General features: G+C 44.6%; 1 protein-coding gene across 1 annotated transcript in view; it reads right to left on the bottom strand.

Moving 5' to 3' along the window:
- Positions 1-23,928, bottom strand: part of LOC141996546 (ATP-binding cassette sub-family C member 12-like) — a 106,960-nt gene that overhangs the window by 16,342 nt on the left and 66,690 nt on the right. Inside the window, exons 16-24 of the mRNA XM_074968658.1 lie at positions 21,790-21,924; positions 21,586-21,688; positions 21,436-21,507; positions 13,157-13,246; positions 11,720-11,823; positions 8,103-8,309; positions 6,022-6,248; positions 2,449-2,586; positions 618-804 (exon numbers count right to left, since the gene is read on the bottom strand). Coding sequence (XP_074824759.1) covers positions 618-804; positions 2,449-2,586; positions 6,022-6,248; positions 8,103-8,309; positions 11,720-11,823; positions 13,157-13,246; positions 21,436-21,507; positions 21,586-21,688; positions 21,790-21,924 — 1,263 coding nt within the window. The remainder of the gene's footprint in view (positions 1-617; positions 805-2,448; positions 2,587-6,021; positions 6,249-8,102; positions 8,310-11,719; positions 11,824-13,156; positions 13,247-21,435; positions 21,508-21,585; positions 21,689-21,789; positions 21,925-23,928) is intronic.

The raw sequence follows: 23,928 nt of genomic DNA, 5'->3' as shown, positions 1-23,928 counted from the left end.
GGGTAAAGGGACCTGCTTAACGTGGGGCTAATATATCTGTCTTCTATCACTCTCCTGTAGCCATCCAGCCTGACCCTGTCACACTATTTATATATTGTGCAGTAGTACATGAAGGCCCTAGTCAGAATCAGATACACACTCTGGTAGGTGCTGTAACAATGCATAGGAAGACACAGTCCCTGCCTTGAAATGTTAGCAATCTAACTTAAAATAAGACATTACAAATGAGTTATTAAATAATCGAAGGTAAGGTGCAATGAAATGAGGCTGAGGTAACGCAGTTATATAAAGTAGCTACATTTGTGTAGAATGTGTACAACTTGAATCTCAGCTCTTTCCAAAATGTGAACTATTTTTTTCTCCCTCTGTTCTCAATTTTGCCATTCTTTTTCACGCTGGGTAATATCTTGATCCATTGATTTCAATATCCAATGTGCTATTTGCAGAGTAAAGTATTGCCTTTACTTTAAAGTAAAGTAAAGGGTTGTAGAATCTGGCTTCAAGTGAATGTAATACTCACATTGCATTTTAGTATAAAGAATGGGTAGAATAGGAAATGTATATGCACTAACATAATTAACAGAGGTTAACCCAAGACACCAAACATTTATTTTTACCTGGATAATATAGGACAAAGCCAAGCCTTTTGCTGCAGTACTAATAAAAGGAGGGCTCAAAGCAACAAATAATGCAACAATGAAGGTTACCAAGGTCATGAGAATATCCGTTCTAACCGCAAACCAGCGTAGTGCGTAATTAAACAACAGAAAATGGCTGCAGTTTTCATCATTTAGCATTTTAAACCTGAAATGAAAATAGATGAACGTTTTTGATAATCTAAAAGAGGTTTTAACATGTAAACACAAGTTCCATTCCTCCTAGTGAGTTGTTGATGTAGGTATTTTTATGATAGCCTTCATGCATGTTTTATTCTACTTACTTAAAATATTATGCAAACAGTTGAGTAAAACAGGAGATATCACAGCTTAGTATGAATTTGTCAGGAATTGATTTATATTGCAACATTTTTCTAAAGGGAGGCTTCCATAAATCCGATACTCAGAAGCAGAAATGATCTACTGTATCTGGACAAGACCCACAAATACTGTTAGGACCAGACTGTGTACAGATTTAGGAGCTCTGGGAGTCTAAAGGGGCCTTAAAGTGTGTGTAAGTGTAATTTATGCAGTGTAAAGATCCATCAGTATCAATGAGAATCAGACCTTTAATGCAGATGAGAAGTGTCATGGTTAACCTCAAAGTCCACATGACTTGATGTAAAACACAACAGTGCTACATTGTGTTAAACATTGCATTAGTTAACCTGTGTTCTAATAAGATACATTTAGACACATAGGGAAAGTGGGAGCTTCTCTTTGGAATTTCAGGGGCTATGAGTAGGGGCCTACCAAATTCACAGCCATGAAAAATGCATCACGGATCATGAAATCTGATCTCCCTCGGGGAAATCTGGTCTTTTGTGTGTTTTTACCCTATGCTGTACAGATTTCAAGGGGGAGACTAGTGTTTCCCAAATTGAGGGTCCTGACCCAAAAGGGAGTTTCAGGGGGGCCACAGGGTTATTTTAGGGGGTTGTGATATTGCCACCCTTACTTCAGCACTTAAAACAGCAGTACCGCAACCCTCCCTGCAATAACCTTGTGACCTCCTCACAACTCCTTTTTGGGTCAGGGACCCTCCAATTACAACATGGTGAAATTTCAGATTTAAATAGCAGAAAGCATGACATTTACATCTTTAAAAATCCTTTGACTGTGAAATTGACCAAAATGGACCATGAATTTGGTAGGGCCCTAGCTATGGGATCTGAACCTTTAAGCAAACTAAGCAGGGTTCATAGTCAGTTCTGGAGAATAGATCTGACATGGTCCAATTCATGAGACATCACAAATCAAACCCTAAAGTTCTGTATGTGTGGGTCTAGATCACTTTGAGAACCCACCAGTGAGAACTCATTGCCCTTTGGCTTTTAATTCAGATCCTAGAAATTGCTTAAAACTCAGAAAGTAAAAATATTGCACAATGCTCAAAAATGAACACAGAGAGATAGGACATATATTGCTGTTTGTGAGACTTCTGACAGTCCATGGTACAAACTAGGAGCTTTTCAAAAATGAAAAGCTGCAGGATTATTGCTGTTCTGCATTGTAGTAACAGAATAGTTTCATCAGTGTCACTTAGAGTGACCAGATAGAAAGTGTGAAAAATCAGGACAGGAGGTCAGGAGTAAAAGGTGCATATATAAGAAAAAGCCCCGAATATCGGGACTGTCCCTACAAAATTGGGGCATGTGGTCATCCTAATGTCATTGCATATACAACGCCACAGTATCCACAATCAAGTAAAGAATAACAATGCAGTGTTATCTTTCCATATCAGAATGACAAACAAAACAAATAGGATATAATTGTAATGTATGCAGCTTACTGGTTGAAATAGTCTTCTTTTTTATTATAAGCATGAATTACACTGAGGCCTTGCACAGTAGAAGTAATGTGTGAAAACCATGGAGATCTGCTAATGTTTTCCACTCTTTTTAGTTCTCTGATGGTTCTCTGAAAAATTCTGCAACAAAATGAAAGCAAAATGATATTGTACGTATTTATATGTCAGTATGCCAATGGTATACATCACTATCTCGTGCCTAAAGCCAGTAGTTTGAACTGGAATCTCAAATGGCCTGCACTGGGGGCAAAGAGAGCAGCACCGCCCTGTAGGGAGGAATTGCATTTCACAGCCTTACCTGGATCTCCTAAGTATGCAGAAGGAGTGCACATACTATACTATGCTCCATTCTGTGCCCAGTCATCTTAGCTTAGCTGGTCAGTGCCATGGCTGTACTTTCTCCCTCTCACCTCCTTTGGAGTACCTTGTGTCCCCTGAAGGCTAAGAGGGAGCAGTCCCTAAATCCAGAGACAGCAGCTGGCCCTGGCCCTGGCCCTGAAGTACAAATGGAGGAAAGCTCCTTGTCTAAACTTAAAGCAAGTAGAAATTGTGGGCCTCCTGCCTCCATTTTTGAGTGCCCAATTTCAGATACTTTAAAAGGACTGGATAATCAAAAGGGACTGGGTGCCCAATTTGAGATACCTTAAAGGGACTGGATGCTTAGTACTTTATGAAAATCAGGTCCTTCCTATGTGTCTCAAATTGGGCGCTCAAAGTCACTGATCACTTTTTAAAGTCTTGGCTACATGTATCCTGTCTGCTCCCCAGTGAGAGACCAGGCATAATCTAGCCCTTCATGTATATCATAATGTATTATAAGTACTGAAGTGTGACACTAGATTTTGAAAACTAAAAGAGTAATATCATCCCCTCTACTTCCAGGTACAGAGGGGATAAGAGGCACATAAGAAAAATACATGCAACATGTGGCCAGAAAACATGTATGGGGAGAGAAGCCTAAGCAGCAGCATCCCACTGAACATCCATCCTCCATATGAACAACAGGACTGTAGCTTGGTGCTTCCACTGTGAGGCTGTGGCTTTAAGCTGCAGTCAGGTCTCCATAGCTTCTCCACTGCTGGAGATTACATAGCATGGGCTGAATCAACGCATTCCAGGATACCTTGGCTATGACTTCCCCTGCCAGCCTGGCAGGGCCCAGATAATCTTCATCCAAGAATATTAAAGGAACTGGCACCCGAAATTGCAAGCCCATTAGTGAAAAATTTTAATGAATCTGTAAACTCAGGGGTTGTACCGTATGACTGGAGAATTGCTAACATACTTCCTATTTTTAAGAAAAGAAAAAAAAAAGTGATCCGGGTAACTACAGGCCTGTTAGTTTGATATCTGTAGTATGCAAGGTCTTGGAAAAAATTTTGAAGGAGAAAGTAGTTAAGGACATTGAGGTCAATAGTAATTGCGACAAAATACAACATGGTTTTACAAAAGGTAGATCGTGTCAAACCAGCCTGATCTTCTTTGAGAACGTAACAGATTTTTTTAGACAAAGGAAATGCTGTGAATCTAATTTACCTCGATTTCAGTAAGGCATTTGATATGGTTCCACATGGGGAATTATTAGCTAAATTGGAAAACATGGGGATCAATATGAAAATTGAAAGGTGGATAAGGAACTGGTTAAAGGCACTGTTCCCCCTAAGCTGAGCGTGTGTGCATGCGCACACAGATCCTAAACCCCGCGCACACGGCGAAAAACCATGCACACAAAAATTTGCACAGAAGCACAACAATTTGCACAAAAGAAATTTTTTGCGCACACGGCCTGTCAAAAATTAGTGGGAACATTGCTTAAAGGGGAGACTACAGTGTCAGGCTGGAAGGAGGTTACTAGTGGAGTTCCTCAGGGATCGGTTTTGGGACCAATCTTATTACTGACCTTGGCACAAAAAGCGGGAATGTGCTAATAAAGTTTGCGGATGACACAAAGCTGGCAGGTGTTGCCAATACAGAGAAGGACTGGGATATCATACAGGAAGATCTGGATGACCTTGAAAACTGGAGTAATAGTAATAGGATGAAATTTAATCATGAAAAGTGCAAGGTCATGCATTTAGGGATTAATAACCAGAATTTTTGTTATAAACTGGGGATGCATCACTTGGAAGTAACAGAGGAGGAGAAGGACCTTGGAGTATTGGTTGATCACAGGATGACTATGAGCCGCCAATGTGATATAGCTGTGAAAAAAGCTAATGCGGTCTTGGGATGCATCAGGCAAGGTATTTCCAGTAGAGATAAGGAGGTGTTTGTACCGTTATACAAGGCACTGGTGAGACCTCATCTGTAATATTGTGTGCAGTTCTGGTCTCCCATGTTTAAGAAAGATGAATTCAAACTGGAACAGGTACAGAGAAGGGCTACTAGGATGATCCGAGGAATTGAAAACATGTCTTATGAAAGGAGACTCAAAGAGCTTGGCTTGTTTAGCCTAACCAAAAGAAGGCTGAGAGGAGATATGATTGCTCTCTATAAATATATCAGAGGGATAAATACCACAGAGGGAGAAGAATTATTTAAGCTCAGTACCAATGTGGACACGAGAACAAATGGATATAAACTGGCCATCAGGAAGTTTAGACTTGAAATTAGACGAAGGTTTCTAACCATCAGAGGAATGAAGTTCTGGAAGAGCCTTCCAAAGGAAGCAGTGGGGGCAAAAGACATATCTGGCTTCAAGACTAAGCTTGATAAGTTTATGGAAGGGATGATATGATGGGATAGCCTAATTCTGGCAATTAATTGATCTTCAACTATTAGCAGTAGATATGCCCAATGGCCTGTGATGGGACGTTAGATGGGGTGGGATCTGAATTACTACAGAGAATTCTTTCCTGGGTGTCTGGCTGGTGAATCTTGACCACATGCTCAGGGTTTAGCTGATCACCATATTTGGGGTCGGGAAGGAATATTCCTCCAGGGCAGATTGGCAGAAGCCCTGGGGGTTTTTCACCTTCCTCTGCAGTGTGGGGCACGGGTCACTTGTTGGAGGATTCTCTGTACCTCATAGTCTTTAAACCATGATTTGAGGACTTCAATAGCTCAGACATAGATTAGGCGTTTGTTACAGGAGTGGATGGGTGAGATTCTGTGGCCTGCATTGTTCAGGAGATCAGACTAGACAATCATAATGGTCCCTTCTGACCTTAAAGTCTATGATTCTGTGATTGTAGACCTGTAGGTTGAGGGAAGGTTATGAATGACTTGTGCCTCTGAAATGTCATTTTGGACAGACTAGGGCCTTAGACTATATTGGCAGAAGACAGTGCAAGCAAAAGACTGAATTTAGCCCTTAGTATAGAAGGCAGTAAATATTTGATAGATTCCCAGTTTCCACTGGCTGTGCCTGCTCTATGAGATACTGGTTCTGGTAGTTCTCACCTTCCAGTAAACCTTTACAAAAAATGTATAGTATTTTGCAACTTAAGCTCAACAATAGGAGATGTAAATAAGAATGACAATTGCTATTGGCTAGATCGCAAAGATAATAAAAATTCTTAAAATAGTTCTTAAAGAAAAAGCACATCAACTTACTGAAAAAGAATAACAAAAATAGTAGCTAGGACAACAACTGCAATTAGGAGGAACGGAAACACAATGGCTATTATGATTAGAATAGAGATCACCATAAAAAACTGCTGCAAAAAATTTTCTGCATGAAATGGAAGTCTCACATCCAATTCATCCACATCCTTAGAAAAACGGTTCATTAGCCTGCCAGTGGGAGTTGTATCAAAGAAACTCATTGGACTCAGTAAGATCTGTGGATAAAGGGAAACAGCAGAATCAAATGACAGTCTTTGTCTTTTACAGTATTCAGAGTTTTTGTGATAAAATAGATACTAGTATAATCTTGGCTAAAATGTAAATAAGAGGAACAGCAAACAAATGTATTATAGCTTTTACAACATCAGATAGTATTTGTGAAGCAGCCTTTGAAAACAGAATAAATATTTCTTAAAGGCTTATCTCCTGTTGTTATGATCATAAAATAAATGCACATGAGAATCAGAATGTTGAGGATTTACAGTACACTTAAAAAGGAATCATTACAATAAGCTATACTGTAACAGGCCCTGATTCATCAAGGTGTCTAAACAGGTGTCTGACTCAAAGCAGGTGTTTGCAGTGTTGTGGTAGCCATGTTGGTCCCTGTAGATTAGAGAGACAAGGTGGGTGAGGTAATATATTTTACTGGACTAACTTCTGTTGGTGAGAGAGATAAGCTTCCAAGCCACACAGAGCTCTTTTTCAGGTCAGAAGTGCTCTGTGTAAGCTCGAAAGCTTGTCTCTCTCTCAAACAGAAGATGGTCCCATAAAAATATTATATCACTCACCTTGCCTCTCAAAGCAGGTGAGTAGTTCCATTGAATTTGATAGGACTACTCATATGCTTAGAGTTGGGCACTTACATACTTTGCTGAATCAAGGCCTCACAAAATATAGGAACATAGGACAGGTCACACCACATTAGATTAATGAGGTAAAATTTTCAAAAGCACCTGAGTGGCTTGGAGTCAATAAGCTTTACAAAAGCACCAAAGTAGGTTAGGTGCCTAGATCACAGGCTCTGACTTTCTGATTTCCCTGGGAGTGTCAGACCCCTGCTCTGCCCCTAGTCCACCGCTTCTGCCAAGACCCCATCCCCTGTGCTTCCTCTTCCTGCCCCTCCTCCTCTCCCAGCTCTTCCCACCCCATTCCTCTACTGAGCGTACCCTGCCCTCACTCCACCTCTTCCTGCCCCCACTCCTCCCCCCCTCAGCACCTCCTGCCCGCTGCTGAACAGTTGATCAGCAGCAGGCGGGAGGCACTGGGGGGGAGGGAGAGGGAGGAGCTGATTGGCAGGCCTGCCAGTAGGTGCTGAGCCCCACTATTTTTTTTCTGTGTGCGCTCCAGCCCTGGAGCACCCACAAAGTTGGCGCCTATAGCCTAGATGCTTAAGCACCTTTCTAAAGCCCACTAGGCAACTCTCTGCATCTTTAGGCACCTAAATACCTATGTAAAGCTGGCCCTAAGTGACTACATCACTTCTGAAAATTGGATTCAGGTGCTTCTGAAAATTTTACTCTTCGGCCCTTAGACTCCAGTGCCTGGAATGATTTTCAGTTGGATTTGAACTCCTGTCTTTTAGGCACTTTTGAACATTTTACCCATTGCCTTTTTTGTCCAGTAAAATGCCTTCAGCAGAGACCAATACCTGATGCTTCAGAGGAAGGTGAAAATCTGTATGGTGTTCCTATCCAATAGCACAATGCTGTCACCTGGTGATGTCGCAGTTTCCCTCACCAGCAATCATTTTAGGTCCAGGTTACAAGAAGTAATAGTTTGCATTTACATAGACTCTTTCATCTGAGAAGCTCTAAGCATTTTGTGAACATTAATTTAAAGTTTACAGCAACCGTGTTCAGGAGGCAGACATTATAATTTAATAGAGAAACAGACACAAAATGTTCATATGCACTGTTCAAGGTCACACAATAAGGCAGCAACTGAACTGGGAACAGAACCAATGACCCTAGGCATCAACAGTATCTACTAAACCATACTCCATCCTTTTATAAGCTTATTATGGTAAATATCCCCTAATAATGATTAAAGCAATGTATTTTCCATACCTTATAAAATACATCATCATGTAACACTGAAGAAGCCTTTAATGTCGTCTTTGTGAAAACAAACCCTTTGATGATGCTTAGGACAATCATGGTCACCATGCTCATTCCATAGACTAACTGGTAAAAGTGCAGTCTGGGGTTATCGGAGATGCTTCCCATGTCACAAATGGGATATTCTGTTTCATTACTCAGGAGGCTGCAGTTTGTCTTTAAAGCAAATGTGTAAAATACAGTGATTTAAATTTGAAAGCTTTTACTGATAAAATGATAAATGGATAGGGATAAAGAAGTTCAGACAGCTAAAGTGTAGGGATACCCTCATCTACACCACTTTCCCTATGCCTGAGTCAGAGATGGGGTGGCATAGAGCTGTTACGTCACCTCCACACCACACTTGAATCTCCCCTCCTCCCCCGGCCCCCTTACATAGGGAAATCCTCGTAATACTGTATATCCACTGATTTCATGCAGCCATAATGACTCAATCTCACCCAACATTACTACTTTTTACAAAGAAAAAGATTTTTCCGTTTGAAATCCTACAGAATTTTGTAAGATCAGTGCTTTGGCTATGTTACACACATCCCTTCACTAGCTTCCTCTTTTTTATTTTATTTTTTTTAAGTTTTATAAAATTCATTTTCATTAGATTGTTCCAGTTTTGCCTACATCTCATCTCTCATTTCTTTTAACAACTTATCTCCCATTCTAATTTGAATAGAAATTTATTTTCATCCCTATTAAATTCTTTAGGACTTTTCTAGTCAGCATGTATGTGTCTGTCACTTCCCTCCACTAAATGGACTCAGAACTGCTCAACTGTATTTCATAGCTAACTGTTAAAGGAGAGTCTCCTTTTGTGCATGTGGTGAGGTCTTTTGCTTTTGGAGAAGTAACTGCATTCTATGTTGCTATCATTAAATTTTAAATTACTAAGGTGTGGAGCTTAATGACACCTGTGATGTTTCTAGGTTCCACAGCCTTGTTACTCTAGTAATATGATTTATTAAGTACCATGTGTACTTATGGTGCTATATAAAATGTAATAATTTTGCCTCCTGAAAGCTGTAGTTGGGTTTTAAAACCTATACTTGTATATTTCAGCAGGCAGCCAGCCACTGCAATCTAGAAGTCAGAGTTCTTACTTTCACTCTTCAAAATAAGGTAATGGCATGTTGTTAAGAGCCAATAGTTTATAACCCTGACTTTATTTTTTCCGGTCCAGTGTACACATCTATGGAAATAGAAGTAGTATTGACAAAGCAGCTCCCAGAAAAACAATGATTCTTACTTTTCTGTGGAAATGTATATCAGATAAGGAAAAGTAAACTCAAGATTTTAAAACACCACTGTACCTTTAAAAAATTACCTTTACCTTATTTTGTCAGCCTAACCCCTGTTTATAAAAAATAACTGCAGATATCAAGAGTCTTTTAGCTCCTTGCCTTTGAAGTATCTTAAATATTGTAAATTTAAGAGGGGAAAAATTAATATCTATTTATATTTTTATAAATATATTTATACTGTCAGAGACATTCCTATTTAAAAAAAGCAAATTTTTAACCTGTTAATGATAACACCTTAAATTATTAAGAACCAATTTTACTTTTCTCCATTAATTATATTCATATTTTGCATTTCCTTTAGCTTGAAGAATGAAAACAAATTGATCGTTTTTGCTGGAAATTATGCTTCATGGTTCTGATGCACGAACACAAAGTCACTAATGATGCTTACTTCCTTTATAGAGTATTTTGAAATCTACTGATGAAACACACTATATAAAAGCTAGGTATTATTATTATTATTGTATTATAGTTTTGGGGTTGTAAACGCAGCATACTGGAACCTTACACAAAAGCTGTTTTCTTTTACATTATTGTTAGGTTTTCTATCATTAAAAAACCCAAACACCTAAAGTTGAGTCACTGTCAGCGAGTTAATCTCCTTTTATTTAGTGATAGGGAACATGTTCATCTAGAAAGCACTTTTGCATTGCTACATAGGGGCAAGTTTTTACACTTGCCTAAGCCTTACAGAGTGCAAAGACAAGTAGAAGGAAGAAATTTCTCCCCAACAGTCTTTTGCAACTGGGCTGGTGTCATAAATATAAAGGGAAGGGTAAACACCTTTAAAATCCCTCCTGGCCAGAGGAAAAACCCTTTCACCTGTAAAGGGTTAAGAAACTAGGATAACCTCACTGGCACCTGACCACAATGACCAATGAGGAGACAAGATACTTTCAAAGCTGGAGGGAGGAAGAAACAAAGGTGATTCTTTTTACTTTTTCTTCTATTAAAATTCTTCTTTTAAGAAGCTAAATGCTTTTTCATTGTTCTTAAGATCCAAGGGTTTGGGTCTGTGGTCACCTATGCACATTGGTGAGGATTTTTATCAAACCTTCCCCAGGAAGGGGGGGTACAAAGTTTTGGTGAGGACTTTGGGGGGAAAGACGTTTCCAAACGGGCTCTTTCCTAATAAAATAAAACCGGTTAGACGTTTGGTGGTGGCAGTGAAAGTCCAAGGGCAAAAGGTAAAATAGTTTGTACCTTGGGGAAGTTTTAACCTAAGCTGGTAAAAGTAAGCTTAGGAGGTTTTCATGCAGGTCCCCACATCTTTACCCTAGAGTTCAGAGTGGGGAAGGAACCTTGACAGCTGGTGAAGTGGTGAGTCCATGCCCTGGCAGGCTCTGGTAGTTGCCTGGCAAAGGGGGCAAGATGCCGGACCCCAGAAAGGGATGTTGCAAATTACTTCTCCCCAATCCTATGCAACTGGGTTGCCAGGGAGGCATTGTACCTCTACGATCCAGGGCCTCTAGTGCCCTTGAGCTGGTGAGAAGGCACAATTTAGCTCTAAATTATTTTTATCTAATGATAATGGGAAATTTAGGTCTGATTTTGTTCCAGTAAAACATGTACATCAATACAGCAGTCAAACTAATACAGATCAGTACATGATTCATGTCCACTTATTTATAATATTGTGAAAAAATGTGCAGCAGTAAATCAGTCATATACACAGCTTTGAATTCCCAGCTAGTATGTCCTCAATGCGTATATAATACAATACAATCAATTTGATTTTTATATGGCATCCTTAATATGCATTATCTCAGAGTTCTTTACAGAAAGTTCATTCTATGCCAGAGAGGAAGGAAAAGTTTTTGAAGTGAAATTTAGGGTGTATATGTGAGTCAGTGGGCTGGAGAGAGATGGTAGAGAATCCTAGATATAGGATATACAGCAGCATAAGTGAAAGATTAACTTCTGGAGGAGCCCAAAATTGTAGAGGTGGAATGAGTGGGATAAGAGGGGATTAGATAAATGTAAGGCTAAAGGGACAGTGTGGATTGAGTCCAGAGACAGTGTTGCAAACCAGGAGGGTAGTGTTGCATTGGAATGGACAGGAGGCTGCTGAAAGTGGCAGGGGTGATATGGTCAATTTACTTAGACAAATAAGAATTTCATCTGAAGCAGGGTTTGAAGGAAGCCATACAGCAACTGTCTTAATGCTATAGATACTGGAGTTGAGCTTTATTATTCATATTAAAAACTTCAAATATATGTGCAACTCTGTTTTTAAGGAGCAGAAATTTACAATTAAATTGTTACACTTACCCCTGAGCCCTGTTCTAGCCAGAAACTTAACCACCAATTGCTGAAGGCTGAGCAGCCAATCATCAAAATAAAGAGAAGTACAACAAAGGAAGACAGTATGAAACCTGCAAATGGACCAAAAGACCAGACTAATAACTGACGGTGTAAGAATGGTTAAACATACTATACTCATGTACTCTGTTGTGTATCTTCTCAACAAAGACTTTATTGTTTAATCCGTATTTATTCTTCTCTTCCTATAAGTGCAGAACTGCCATTACAAGAATGTGGGAACAAGGAGTTAAATCCTGAAGTCAAGGTCAAGGTAAAAACTGAATAAGGGCTTCTGAATTTAACCCATTAGCCTAGAGAGAGGGAACTGATATTAATTGTTTTTGGTATTTTCCAGAATGGTGGTTAAGGGCCAGATTCTGCAATCCTTGCTCAGATTAAGTATCTCTTATTCAAGTGAGCAGTCTCACTGTACAAAATGTTAATGATTGTGAGTGTGGGTTTCAGAATCTGTTAGTAAATTAATGCTTGGGAAAACATACTTGATGTACAAATTAAAATGTATGCGTACTCACTGTACACACACACACATCCCACATGATTCTTACTAAATGAACCAGCATTGAAATAGTGGGCAATGCTCCTTGGCTATGAACCCAAAAGGGGTTATAAGGATTAATAATTCATATTTAAAATCTGGTAAGTGGGTGTCTCATTTACGTATGTTACTATGTGATTTGTGAACATAAATGCTTGTTTGCGTATGCATATATGGGATTTGTGGTCAAACAGTTGTGTGTGCACTTTTACAGGCACAGTAATTGTGCCCATGGCTAACCATAGGCCCAGACAGTATGTTTTATATCAGCGGGGTAAAATCTTAAGGCTAAAAATGTGCATATGTATTTACATAAACACAATTTTCCTATATAATTGTAGGATTAGAAGTTGTCTTAAAGCAAAATCTTACAAACACACTGGAAATCTGTGGGGTGTGTAAATCTGAACCCGATCCAGACCTGAATTTCACTGCTGACTTCTCTATCTAATGAGCTGGACCAAAACCCAGATGTGAACTATTCCAAACTTCGATCTTGAAATCCCAATCTAGATCCAAATTTTGGTTTTCAGGCTCCGCTCTGACTAGAATGTTTCACATTTTCTCTCTAATAAATGTCTTAAGTTATTACTCCGTTACTAACATATTTCTCCATAAAATCCAGTGATCGGCAATTCTAGGTTATAAATATATCAGGAGATTACAATGCTTTGTTTCTTGGGAAATACGACCATTTTACTGTGTTTGTCTAATTTCAATAATCTGAAACTGAAATATCAGAGTTTAGATTTAGGGAAAAACATTGGAAAGGAATCCTACCTTTAAAAATGGAAATATCAAAGAAAAAAAATGCAAATTCAGTATAAAGACATTTTTGCAGAATGTACCTCCAGATGCCTTAATGTAGGCATGATAGGTTTTCCATGTCACTGAGCCTTCTTGTTTTTCCTCTTTTTTAACAAGTTGGTTTACAGGAGCTACCACACAAACAAAAAGCATACATTCACGTAACAAAATTTTGACCCAATATCAAGGAATCCTGGGCATGTTAAACCAAAATAAAAAATCTATATGCTAAAATACATATTTGTAGCTTCATAAGAAACTCAGTGAAATATATTCCTCCTTTTAAAGAATCCCCGCTGCCTCTGGACGCTGCCATATGGTAAATGCTCCCTCCAGTTTTATAATGGTTTTTGAATGACTAGAAAATTGTGATGAGAATTAAAATGTAAATGATATGGGTTTGCTAAAAATGATCGATAGCACACAGGTTTGAATGCAAAACTCTATTGACATTCCTGTTCTTCTTCCTCATCCTTGACAGAGCAATATGCATGCTAAAGCAGAATAAGAAACCAACATTTTCTGCTCCACCCAAGACAGTTATAAAACTATGTATATCACTACACTGCTAATGTATAGAATTTGATGTGAAAGGAGAGATTTTATAGCTAAAAAGCAATTTACTGTCTATATTAGTCCTTTACAACATCCCTGTAACTTTGATTTAGCTTTGAAAGTGTCTTTTGTTTGTCCTAACCCCATTATGTTTCCTTGAAAGGATTTTAAGAGCAGAAATACAACAGTTATTAAAATAACAGTTCCAGCCACTTTGGGCATGTAGTGGGGTGGCTGCCCCACTCCTATACTAGATGGGGCTCCAGCAGTCCAGAGAGGCTGTGTGGGTGGGTGGCCAATCAGAGAAGGCCTGCTAGGGAGCCAATCAGAGGCTGAGTAAGAGGTAGCCAGTCAGGGTCAGGCTCAGTCCTATATAAAGGCTGCCCAGGAAGGGAGCAGTCCATCTCTCCCAGGCCTTCAGAGGGTGAAGGTTTGTCTCCTGTGTGAGGGGACTAGCACCAGGGACAGCACAGGGGAGGGCAGGCGAGGGGAGCAGAAGGGAACTTCAGCCCGGTATCTGCCAGGCTGCAGGCCCTGAGGGAAGGGCTGGGCCGGTGCAAAGGGGCCGAAGGGGAAGCGTCCCAGGGAGAGAGGCGGACAAGGGGAGAGAAGGAGGGCAGGAAGGCTGCTGCCAAAGGGTCCCTGGGTCAGGACCCAGAGTAGAGGGCAGTCCTGGGTCCCCCCCTTCCCCATTGCACATACACCCAGCCATTGGACATGGCGATAGCGGACTGCACCAGACCCCTGGCACAAGGGGTTAGACTTTGGGGTGTGGTTGGCCGCTGTGGCTGGGCAAAGTGAAAGACTGCTGATAACCCACCCCACCCCCAGAAGGGGGTGAACGAGGACTAGGGGGCACTGCCGGAGGGCAGTGTCTTGAAGAGGACACCTTAAGAAAAGAGCAACATTGGTCCAGGCGCCAAGAGAGGGCGAGAGATGGACGGGACACCACCACACTGGACTGAGCTAATTCCCTGACGAGTCAGCAGGAGGTGCTGTGGTGGTGAGTCCCAACCCCGTCACAAGTGGTGGAGAATGCGGGCACTGACCAGGGCCTGCTAGAAGGACCCACATGTACAAGATGGAGACGGACAAGCTCCTAAAATGGCTGCTGGAAAACCAGCAGCAACAGGCTGTACAACAGCAGCAACAGCAGACATAGCTGTTACAGCAACTGGCGGCGCAGCAGCAATTGCAGGCAGCAAAGCAACAAGAATCCCACCTGGTTCGGGAGTTAGCCGCCCAGCAGCAAGCGAGTCAAGATCGACTCTTTCAACAGGTGGTGACCTTGTTGAAAACGGCAGCCAGTCCTCCCCCCAACCCAGCCGGAGGAGGGCCAGGGAAGGGCTGTGGGGAACTACCGCTGTGGTTGACGAAGATGGGGCCGGGGAACGACCCCGAAGCCTTCTTAGTAACTTTTGAACAGGTAGCTACGGCCACTCAGTGGCCCCTTGAGCACTGGGCCACTATTCTCACCCCGTATTTAACGGGACCCGCTCAGGCCGCTTACCGCAATCTGGATCCACAGGAGGCGTTGCAATATGAGAAGGTGAAGGCCGCCATCCTAGACCAGACGGGTGTCAGTCCGGAGACGTACCAACAGAGGCTGTGTCGAGAGAAATATCCACCTGGGGCCAGACCACGGGCTGTAGCCCAGAAGGTCCGTGACTTCTGTTGGAGGTGGCTAGAGCCTGATTGTCGTACTAGTTGCCAGGTGGCCGAGGCTGTGGCACTGGAGCAGTTCCTCCGCATCCTTCCCACCGGGGGGAAGGAGTGGGTGCAGCGACACCGGCCGAAGACCGTCGCGGAGGCTACGTCCCTCGTCAAAGACTTCATGGCGGCGGAGCCAGAAGAGCGAGTGGGTCTTAAGACAGGGGCTTCAGGAGGGGGAGTCCGACCCCCAGGGGGAGCAGTGCATAAAACCGGTGGGGGAGGTCTCCGTTTGCCCGCCCGGCAGTCGGGATCTCCAACAACCCCCAAGAGCTGGGGCCCCTCGGCGGCGCACCTGCCCCGGGACCAAGAGGACCCGTCTGGGGAGTCAAGCCTACTGCAAAGCACCCTACCCTCGGAGGGGAATCATGATAGATGCTTCAGTGCAGACAAAGGGGGCATTTCAGGAGAGAGTGCCCCTACATGGACTGTAATTATGGACAGGTCCTGACGGTGGACCGACGAGCCTGGAAGGATGGGCCGGCAAAGATGGTAATCCCAGTGCGAGTGGAGGGAACTCCAACCTTAGCACTGGTTGACTTGGGGTGCAGCCAGACTGTCATTCGCATGGGACTGGTAGAGGACTCCCTTCCCGCCGGGGCCCCGATACAGTTGCAATGTATACATGGGGACCTGAAGGCTTACCCCACCATCTGGGTACAACTGGAGGTCGCCAAACGAGAGGTGCATTACTTAGTGGGTGTGGCCCCTAGATTAGCGTACCATGTGGTCTTGGGTCGTGACTGGCCGGGTTTTGCCGGCCTTATGCAGGGGTGGAGCGGACAGCCCGTGAAGAGGAAGAGAGCCCGCTATGGAAGGCATGGTTTGTTGGGCCAACCCGGACCACAAGACCCCTTGGAGGGGACATCGAGAGGATCCGAAGGGAGCCAAACCCCGACCGACAGTTCAACAGGGGAAGAGACGAGGATGTTGATGGAGATTTCATGGAGGAACAGAGAGGGGACTCCAGCCTTAGTCGAGCCTGGGAACAAGCGGTCAGCTGGGATGGAGAGGCCCATCCTCGGCAATATCGGCCCCAAGGCCCCCATTTTGAAATCTACAAAGACTTACTTTATTGAATGGCCCAGGAGCCAGAGACACGAGCCGAGGTGCGCCAATTGTTGGTCCCCCAAAAGTTCCGAAGAGCACTGCTCCACCTGGCCCATGCAGTCCCCTGGGCGGGGCATTTGGGGAAAGAAAAGACCTTCCTCTGAGTAGCCTGATGGTTTTTCTGGCCAGGCATACACAAAGAGATCCGGGATTACTGTGCCTCTTGCCCAGAGTGCCAGAAGGCCGGCCCAAAGGGGGTACCCACGGCCCCCCTGGTGCCTCTACCAGTGACTGGCACTCCTTTTGAACGGATTGGCCTCGACCTGGTGGGGCCCCTGGAGAAAAGTAGCTCGGGACATAGATACATCTTGGTCGTAGTAGACTATGCGACTAGGTATCCAGAGGCAGTACCCTTACGAACAACTACGGCCCCCGTCATCGCCAATGAGCTATTACAGATATTTTCCTGGGTGGGGTTGCCATGAGAGATATTGACAGACCAGGGGACTAATGTAACCTCCAAGCTGATGGTAGAGCTCTGCAGACTACTGAACATCCAGGCCCTTAAGACCTCTGTCTACCATCCCCAGATGGACAGATAGGTAGAACGCTTTAATGGGACCCTGAAGGCGATGCTGGGGAAATTTGTGGGGGACGACCCCCGTCAGTGGGACAAGTACCCAGCAGCCCTCCTCTTTGCCATATCCGAGGTGCCACAAGCTTCCACTGGGTTCTCCCCATTTGAGCTCCTCTATGGGAGACGACCCTGGGGGATTTTGGACCTCTTGAAAAAAACCTGGGAGGAACAAGAGACCCAGGTCAAAAGTTCAGTCCAGTATATCCTCCATTTGAGGGAACGGCTTCGGGAACTAGGCACCTGAGCCAGGGAGAACCTGTTACAAGCACAACGCAACCAGCATATCCAGTACAATTGAGGGAGGAAGATGAGGAACTTTGAACCAGGGGACTGAGTTCTGCTGTTACTGCCCTCCTCCAAGTCTAAATTATTAGCCAAGTGGCAGGGACCATTCGAGGTGGTTCGGCAGGTGGGGCCCATTGATTACAAGATCCGGATGTCCAGATGACGAAGGGACACCCAAATATACCACGTGAACCTACTGAAGGCATGGAAGGACCGAGAGGGTTTTATGATTGCCCCATACCTCCCAGAGCCCGAGCTTGGACCCTGAGCCGGTGAGTATGAGGAGCCGGGCATGGTAGACATTGGCCGGGAGCTCAACCCTACACAAGAAGAACAGATACGGCAGGTGGCAGCTGCATTCCCCATGGTACTGTCCGCTCAACCAGGGAAGACAACGATGATCAGCCACCATATCGCCACTATCCCCGGCCAAAAGGTGAGAGAGAACCACCGCCCACTCCCTAAGAAAATGTGGGAGACCGTACGGAAGGAGTTGGAATCAATGTTAACCCTGGGGGTGGTGGAATAATCGAGGAGTGACTGGAGAAGTCCTATAGTGCTGGTCCCCAAGCCAGATGGTTCAATAAGATTTTGCATAGACTTTTGTAAAGTGAACGCCATCTCTCACTTTGACACCTACCCCATGCCACGGGTGGACAAGTTACTGGAGAGACTAGGACGGGCAGAATTTATCTCCACCCTGGATTTAACCAAGGGGTATTGGCAGATCCCTCTGACACCTACCTTGCGAGCAAAGACAGCCTTTCCCACGCCATTCGGCCTTTTTCAATTTATAGTGATGCCCTTCGGGTTGCATGGTGCCACGGCTACATTCCAGCAGCTCGTAAACCAGGTACTGAGCCCCCACAGTTTGTACGCCACAGCATACATTGATGACATTGTCGTTTATAGCTCCAGCTGGGAAGACCACATTCGGCACCTCACCAAGGTACTACAAGCCCTGGGCAACGCAGGCCTCACGGCGAATCCGGCCAAATGCCATTTAGGATAGTGGGAGGTGACTTATTTAGGCTATACAGTAGGGCGAGGGAAATTATGCCCCATGGTAGATTAGGTACGGGCTTTGAGGGACTACCCCACCCCTAAATCCAAAAAACATGTACGATAATTCTTAGGGTTGGTGGGGTATTATCGGCGGTTTGTCCCTATTTTCTCGACACTGGCTGCCCCCTTGACTGACCTAACAAAGAAAACACAGCCCCAGAAGGTCCAATGGATGGAGGAATGTGAGAACGCCTTCCACGCATTCCGAGAACAACTAACCCGGGAGCCTGTGTTAACCCAGCCCGACTTTACGAAGCTGTTCATTCTCCAGACAGACACGTCTGGAGTAGGTATAGGAGCTGTACTGTCGCAAGAGGTAGAGGGAGAAGACTACCCCATTTTATACCCCAGCCAGAAGCTCTTTCCACGCGAGACGCACTACTCTACCATAGAGTGGGAGGCCCTTGCGGTTAAGTGATCAGTCGACACACTGCGGTACTACTTCCTGGAGAACCCCTTCTTCTTAGTGACTGATCACGTCCCTCTCCGCTGGATCAACAGCATGAAAGAAACAAATGACTGAATTATGAGGTGGTATTTGTGCTGCCACCCCTATTCCTTTCAAGTACTGCACAGGCCAGGTAAGGCCCACGGAAATGCAGACTTTTTCTCCCAGATGGGAGAAGAGAAGGACGAGGAAGGGGACGGGGCAGGGGAAACCCCTACCATTGTTCTAAGGGGGAGGGTGTGTGATGGGGCAGACGGGTCCTGCACTGACAAGGAGACGGTCAACCCTTCCCTGCTGGCAGAAGAAGCCACGCCCCTGAGGCTCTGCTGGGCATGCTTCAACAGAAAGTCAAGTACAAAAGCCTGCAGAGCTGCTCAGTCAGGGCTGGAGGCTGAGGAAGGAGGACACTCAGCGGAGACTCCAGCCCAGGAGCAGGGGTGACTCGTACAGGAGGGAGCCAATGGGCCAGGAAGTGGGACTAGAGACTGGCAGCTGTGGGAACCCTGGGGAGCCCTTGGGGCTGAGGAACCTGAAGGCCCTGATGCCACAGGGACTGCTACGTTGGGAGAACTGGTAGGAAGTGACCCAGGAAAGGGAAGGGAGTGGTATCTCCCACCACTCTGAGGGCAGCATGTTGCGGTAGGATTCCCCACTGACCCAGGGTGGATCACGGCCTCAATGACAGGGCCCTGGGTTGGAGCCCAGTGAAGGAGGGTGGGCCTGGGCTCCCCTACCGGGGGTCTCAACTCCCACCCCCCTTTTTTTTTGTGATGACATAGTTCATTGACCCCTCTCTTACCTCAAAGGAGATAGATGAACTCCGGCCGCTGGGCCACACTATCCTATAGGGGGAAGAAGATTTAGAGGGAGTGCCCCGATAAGGCTTACAGGGCCTGGGTCAACCCTAAGGGAAGGGGTAGGCCAAAAACAAGCAGTCTTAGGTCCGGGGCAGCAGGAAGGCACTGGGAGTGCTTCCACTGCCATACCAACGGCCACATAAGGAGGCATAGCCCCCTGAGGCAGAAAGAGGGCATGCCAGAAAAACAAGCTTGGTCTGGGACTAGCCGCCAGAAAGGGGTAGTGCAGGCCGAGGCCCCCAGAGAGAAGGGGGTTGGGGCAGAGAGGCGCCACCTTAACCAGGGAACCCACCCTAGTGACAAGAGGGCCATGGGGGGGAACCCAAGCTGAGAAGGAAACCCATGTAGGACTGGAACAGTCTACAGTGGGGATCTAGAATATGGAAGAAGGAAGCAGGCTGCTCCAGTCGGAGGACAGCCTGCGATAGGAAAGAGATTCCTTGAAGGCCCAGCTCCGAGGAGCACAAGGGCGCTAGGGGATTTCCTTCCTCCCGCCCCCAAGAGCATTCTTAAGGGGGAGGGTGTGTAGTGGGGTGGCTGCCCCACTCCTATACTAGATGGGGCTCCAGCAGGCCAGAGAGGCTCTGTGGGTGGGTGGCCAATCAGAGAAGGCCTGCTAGGGAGCCAATCAGGCTGAGTAAGAGGTAGCCAATCAGGGCCAGTCTCAGCCCTATATAAAGGCTGCCCAGGAAGGGAGCAGTCAGTCTCTCCCAGGCTTTCAGAGGGTGAAGGTCTGTCTCCTGTGTGAGGGGACTAGCACCAGGGACAGCACAGGGGAGGGCAGGCGAGGGGAGCAGAAGGGAACTCCAGCCTGGTATCTGCCAGGCTGCAGGCCCTGAGGGAAGGGCTGGGCCGGTGCAAAGGGGCGGAAGGGGAAGCGTCCCAGGGAGAGGGGCAGACAAGGGGAGAGAAGGAGGGCAGGAAGGCTGCTGCCAAAGGGTCCCTGGGTCAGGGCCCAGAATAGAGGGTGGGCCTGGGTCCCCCCCTTCTCCCTTGCACATACACCCAGCCATCAGATGTGGTGATAGCAGACTGCACCAGACCCCTGGCACAAGGGGTCAGACTTTGGGGTGTGGTTGGCTGCTGTGGCTGGGCGAAGTGAAAGACTGCTGATAACCCCACCCCACCCCTGAAAGGGGGTGAACGAGGACTACGGGCACTGCTGGAGGGCAGTGTCTTGAAGAGGATGTCACAAGAAGGGAGCAACACAGGTGCAGGCGCCAAGAGAGGGCGAGAGACAGATGGGACACCACCAGTGGAGGGCCCTCCACAATGCACTGTTCCAAAGGGAAGACAGCAGCATACAGTATTCTCAGTGTGGCATTTTTCACAAATATTAAATCTAAAACTGTTCCAAGAAGTGAAGCAGCAATGATGACTGATCTGCCTCTCTGCTCATCAGCTCAGGAAAGGCAATTTTATTATTATTTTTAGAATAATTATTTGTTTTGAAGTAATGTCTAGGAGCCCTATTTGTGCACCAACATCCTATTGTGCTGTACAAACAGAGCAAAAAGACAATCCATCCCTAAAAGAGAAAACTACTCAGTGCAGGCAAGAGGATCTGAGGAACAGAAACTAGCTGATGGACACAGCACATTTTGAATGCAACAATCTCTTTCAAATCAGAAATCTATATTAATTTACAATTAAATTCATTTTTCAAAAAAGCAATGATTTGGAAAGATGCACAAGTGAGTCTTTGTAGCATACCTGTGTTATTTCCCCTTTGTGGGTCTCTCTCAGGTTCCTTTATGATGATTTCCTCATCAGACATAACAAAAGCTATGTGTATGAAAGAACAGTTAGTCTTTTTTAAACAAGAGTATAGGCAATTCTGATTATTGTCCTAAATTACATTACCAGGATTTTCAACTCCTGTATAAGAGCTTCCTGAGGAATCACTCTTGTCCTGAGTTTCGCTTGTTGGTTCTGTCATTGTTCCAGTCAAAATAATTTCTGGGTCCTTTAAAATAAGAAAAATTTACTTCTGAGATCTGAAACCCTATTTTCAATATTCTAAAGTATGTAAAAGCAGAATGTTTAAGAGTAAGGGCTAAATGTTACCTTTGCTTGCTCCATATAGAGGTTTTGAATTAGCTGAGCATAGCGTCCTTTTTCTTTCATTAAATCTTTGTGAGTTCCCCTTTCATATATGTCTCCATCTTCTAATAAAATGACTTCATCACAGAATTCTAAATACTACAGATTTTTAAGAATGGACCATTAATTCCATAAATATTGCAACTGCATTGGAAATGCATGCACGTAGTGTCTTCAAACTGAATGATGGTAATTAACAGGTTACATTTCACAGTTGGGAAAACTTCAGCAATTCTATGTTCATTTACTACATTCATGCAGGTGTCTATGCCTCTGTCTGTACTCCACAATTAAATGTGTAAAGGAATTATTTTAAAATGGCTTTCCAATACAATCAATTTTGTTTCAAAAATTCAGCCTAAATTACCAAAATAGCTTGCTTGGGCTCCACTGAACTTGATGCTCTTCCCTTTAATAGCCAACATAATGGATTCATTCCTTAGCTGTGCGTATAAATGGTGAGGGCCATCGACAGGAAGAACTGTGAAAAAAGCACTTGCAGCTCTATAACCCTGGGGCTGGTTCTGTGCTGGACCCTGTGTAGCTTAGTGGAGCCTAAGAGCTAGCTATGATTCCAAGGATCTGATATATCAATTGGACATTGTCAGAGCACAGTGGCACTCTGGTCACACACCTTTCTTGGCATGACCGCAACATGTCCCCTCTGTAAATTCCTGAAGAGAGGTAGCATAACAACTGGCTATGGTGGCTCTGCACCACCCAAGAATTTCTCCTTGGCAGAGGGTTTCAAGCTGACTGCTTATGTTTTCTTTCCAACCCCTTTAGGCCAACTGAATGGCAATGCAGAGCAGGGGCCAAGGTAGGTCTGATGCGCTTACTAATTGAATTTCTATTTATTCTGTGTCTGACAAATCTGAACCAAATCTCCCCAAGTTATTAGTCTCACCGTTCTACACATAAAGGGCAAATCCTGCCTTCACTGGTACAGGTGCAGAGGGGTCCCCAGGTAGCAAGACTGGTGTGGCTGCTGCACTAGAGGTTTGTGGGGGATGTTCAAACTGCAGAGGGATGCACCATGCCTCTGCAAGTTTTCTTCACCCTGTTGGATTCATAGCTTGGTTCTGGCTCCACTGTAATTTCATTGCCTTGATGAGAGTATTCTTATTCCCCTCCTGGACCACACTGTAGACCAGCCAAGATAGTTGGCTTGGGTGCTGGGGATTGATTTTGCCCCATGAGTCTCTTAGAAAATTAACTTCAACAATCACCTTTCCTCAGCTTTCTCTATCAAACTGTAGTTCTTGCCACTTGGCAGGCCCCTTACTTTCTCCCCAAAATACATGTCAATATGTGATCATTACATTACACATTCAATTCAGATTTGGGCTCTTGGGTTTTGTGCCCCAGAATGTATTGGGACCTAAAGAACCTGAGAAATTTGAAGTAAGTGACTATTACTCCTGGGAGAATTCTTCACCACTGTGCAAGAGCAGAATTGTTGTCCGGCACAGAATTTTTTTTCCTGCAGAAAATACATTCTGCCTGAGAAGTGTTGCAGTTCTGCCTTTCACCCAACAGAGGTCACTGTGGCACCAGAACAGCCATGCAGAATTTTTTATTTTTTGGCACAGAATCTGCCCCCCTCCCCAATTTGGGGTCATTCCAGATTGTATAAGCAAGTCCTTGGCCCAGCCACCCCCAGTTGATTTCAAGGAGGCAATAGAGAAGTTTTTCTCAGCTCCAAATAAGTATCATGTATGAATGCAGTTCTTGAAGCGCACTCATACCACTGTCTTCTGGAAGCATGCACTGATAGGTTTTTTTTTCTTTAGGAAATAATTTAGGACGATAAGAACACAGGCCTGGTTCTAATGGGGGACTTCAATAACCCTGATATCTGCTGGGAGAGCAATACAGCAGTGCACAGACAATCCAGGAAGTTTTTGGAGAGTGTTGGGGACAACTTCCTGGTGCACCTACTGGAGGAACCAACCTGGGGCTGTTATCCTCTTGACCCACTGCTTACAAACAGGGAAGAATTGGTAGGGGAAGTAGAAGTGGGTGGCAACCTGGGCAGCAGTGACCATGAGAGGTTGAGTTCAAAATCCTCACAAAAGGAAGAAAGGAGAGTAGCAAAATACG

Source organism: Natator depressus, chromosome 12 (assembly GCF_965152275.1).
Source record: "Natator depressus isolate rNatDep1 chromosome 12, rNatDep2.hap1, whole genome shotgun sequence".
Classification (NCBI taxonomy): Eukaryota; Metazoa; Chordata; order Testudines; family Cheloniidae; genus Natator; species Natator depressus.
This window is presented reverse-complemented; position numbering and strand designations above follow the sequence as displayed.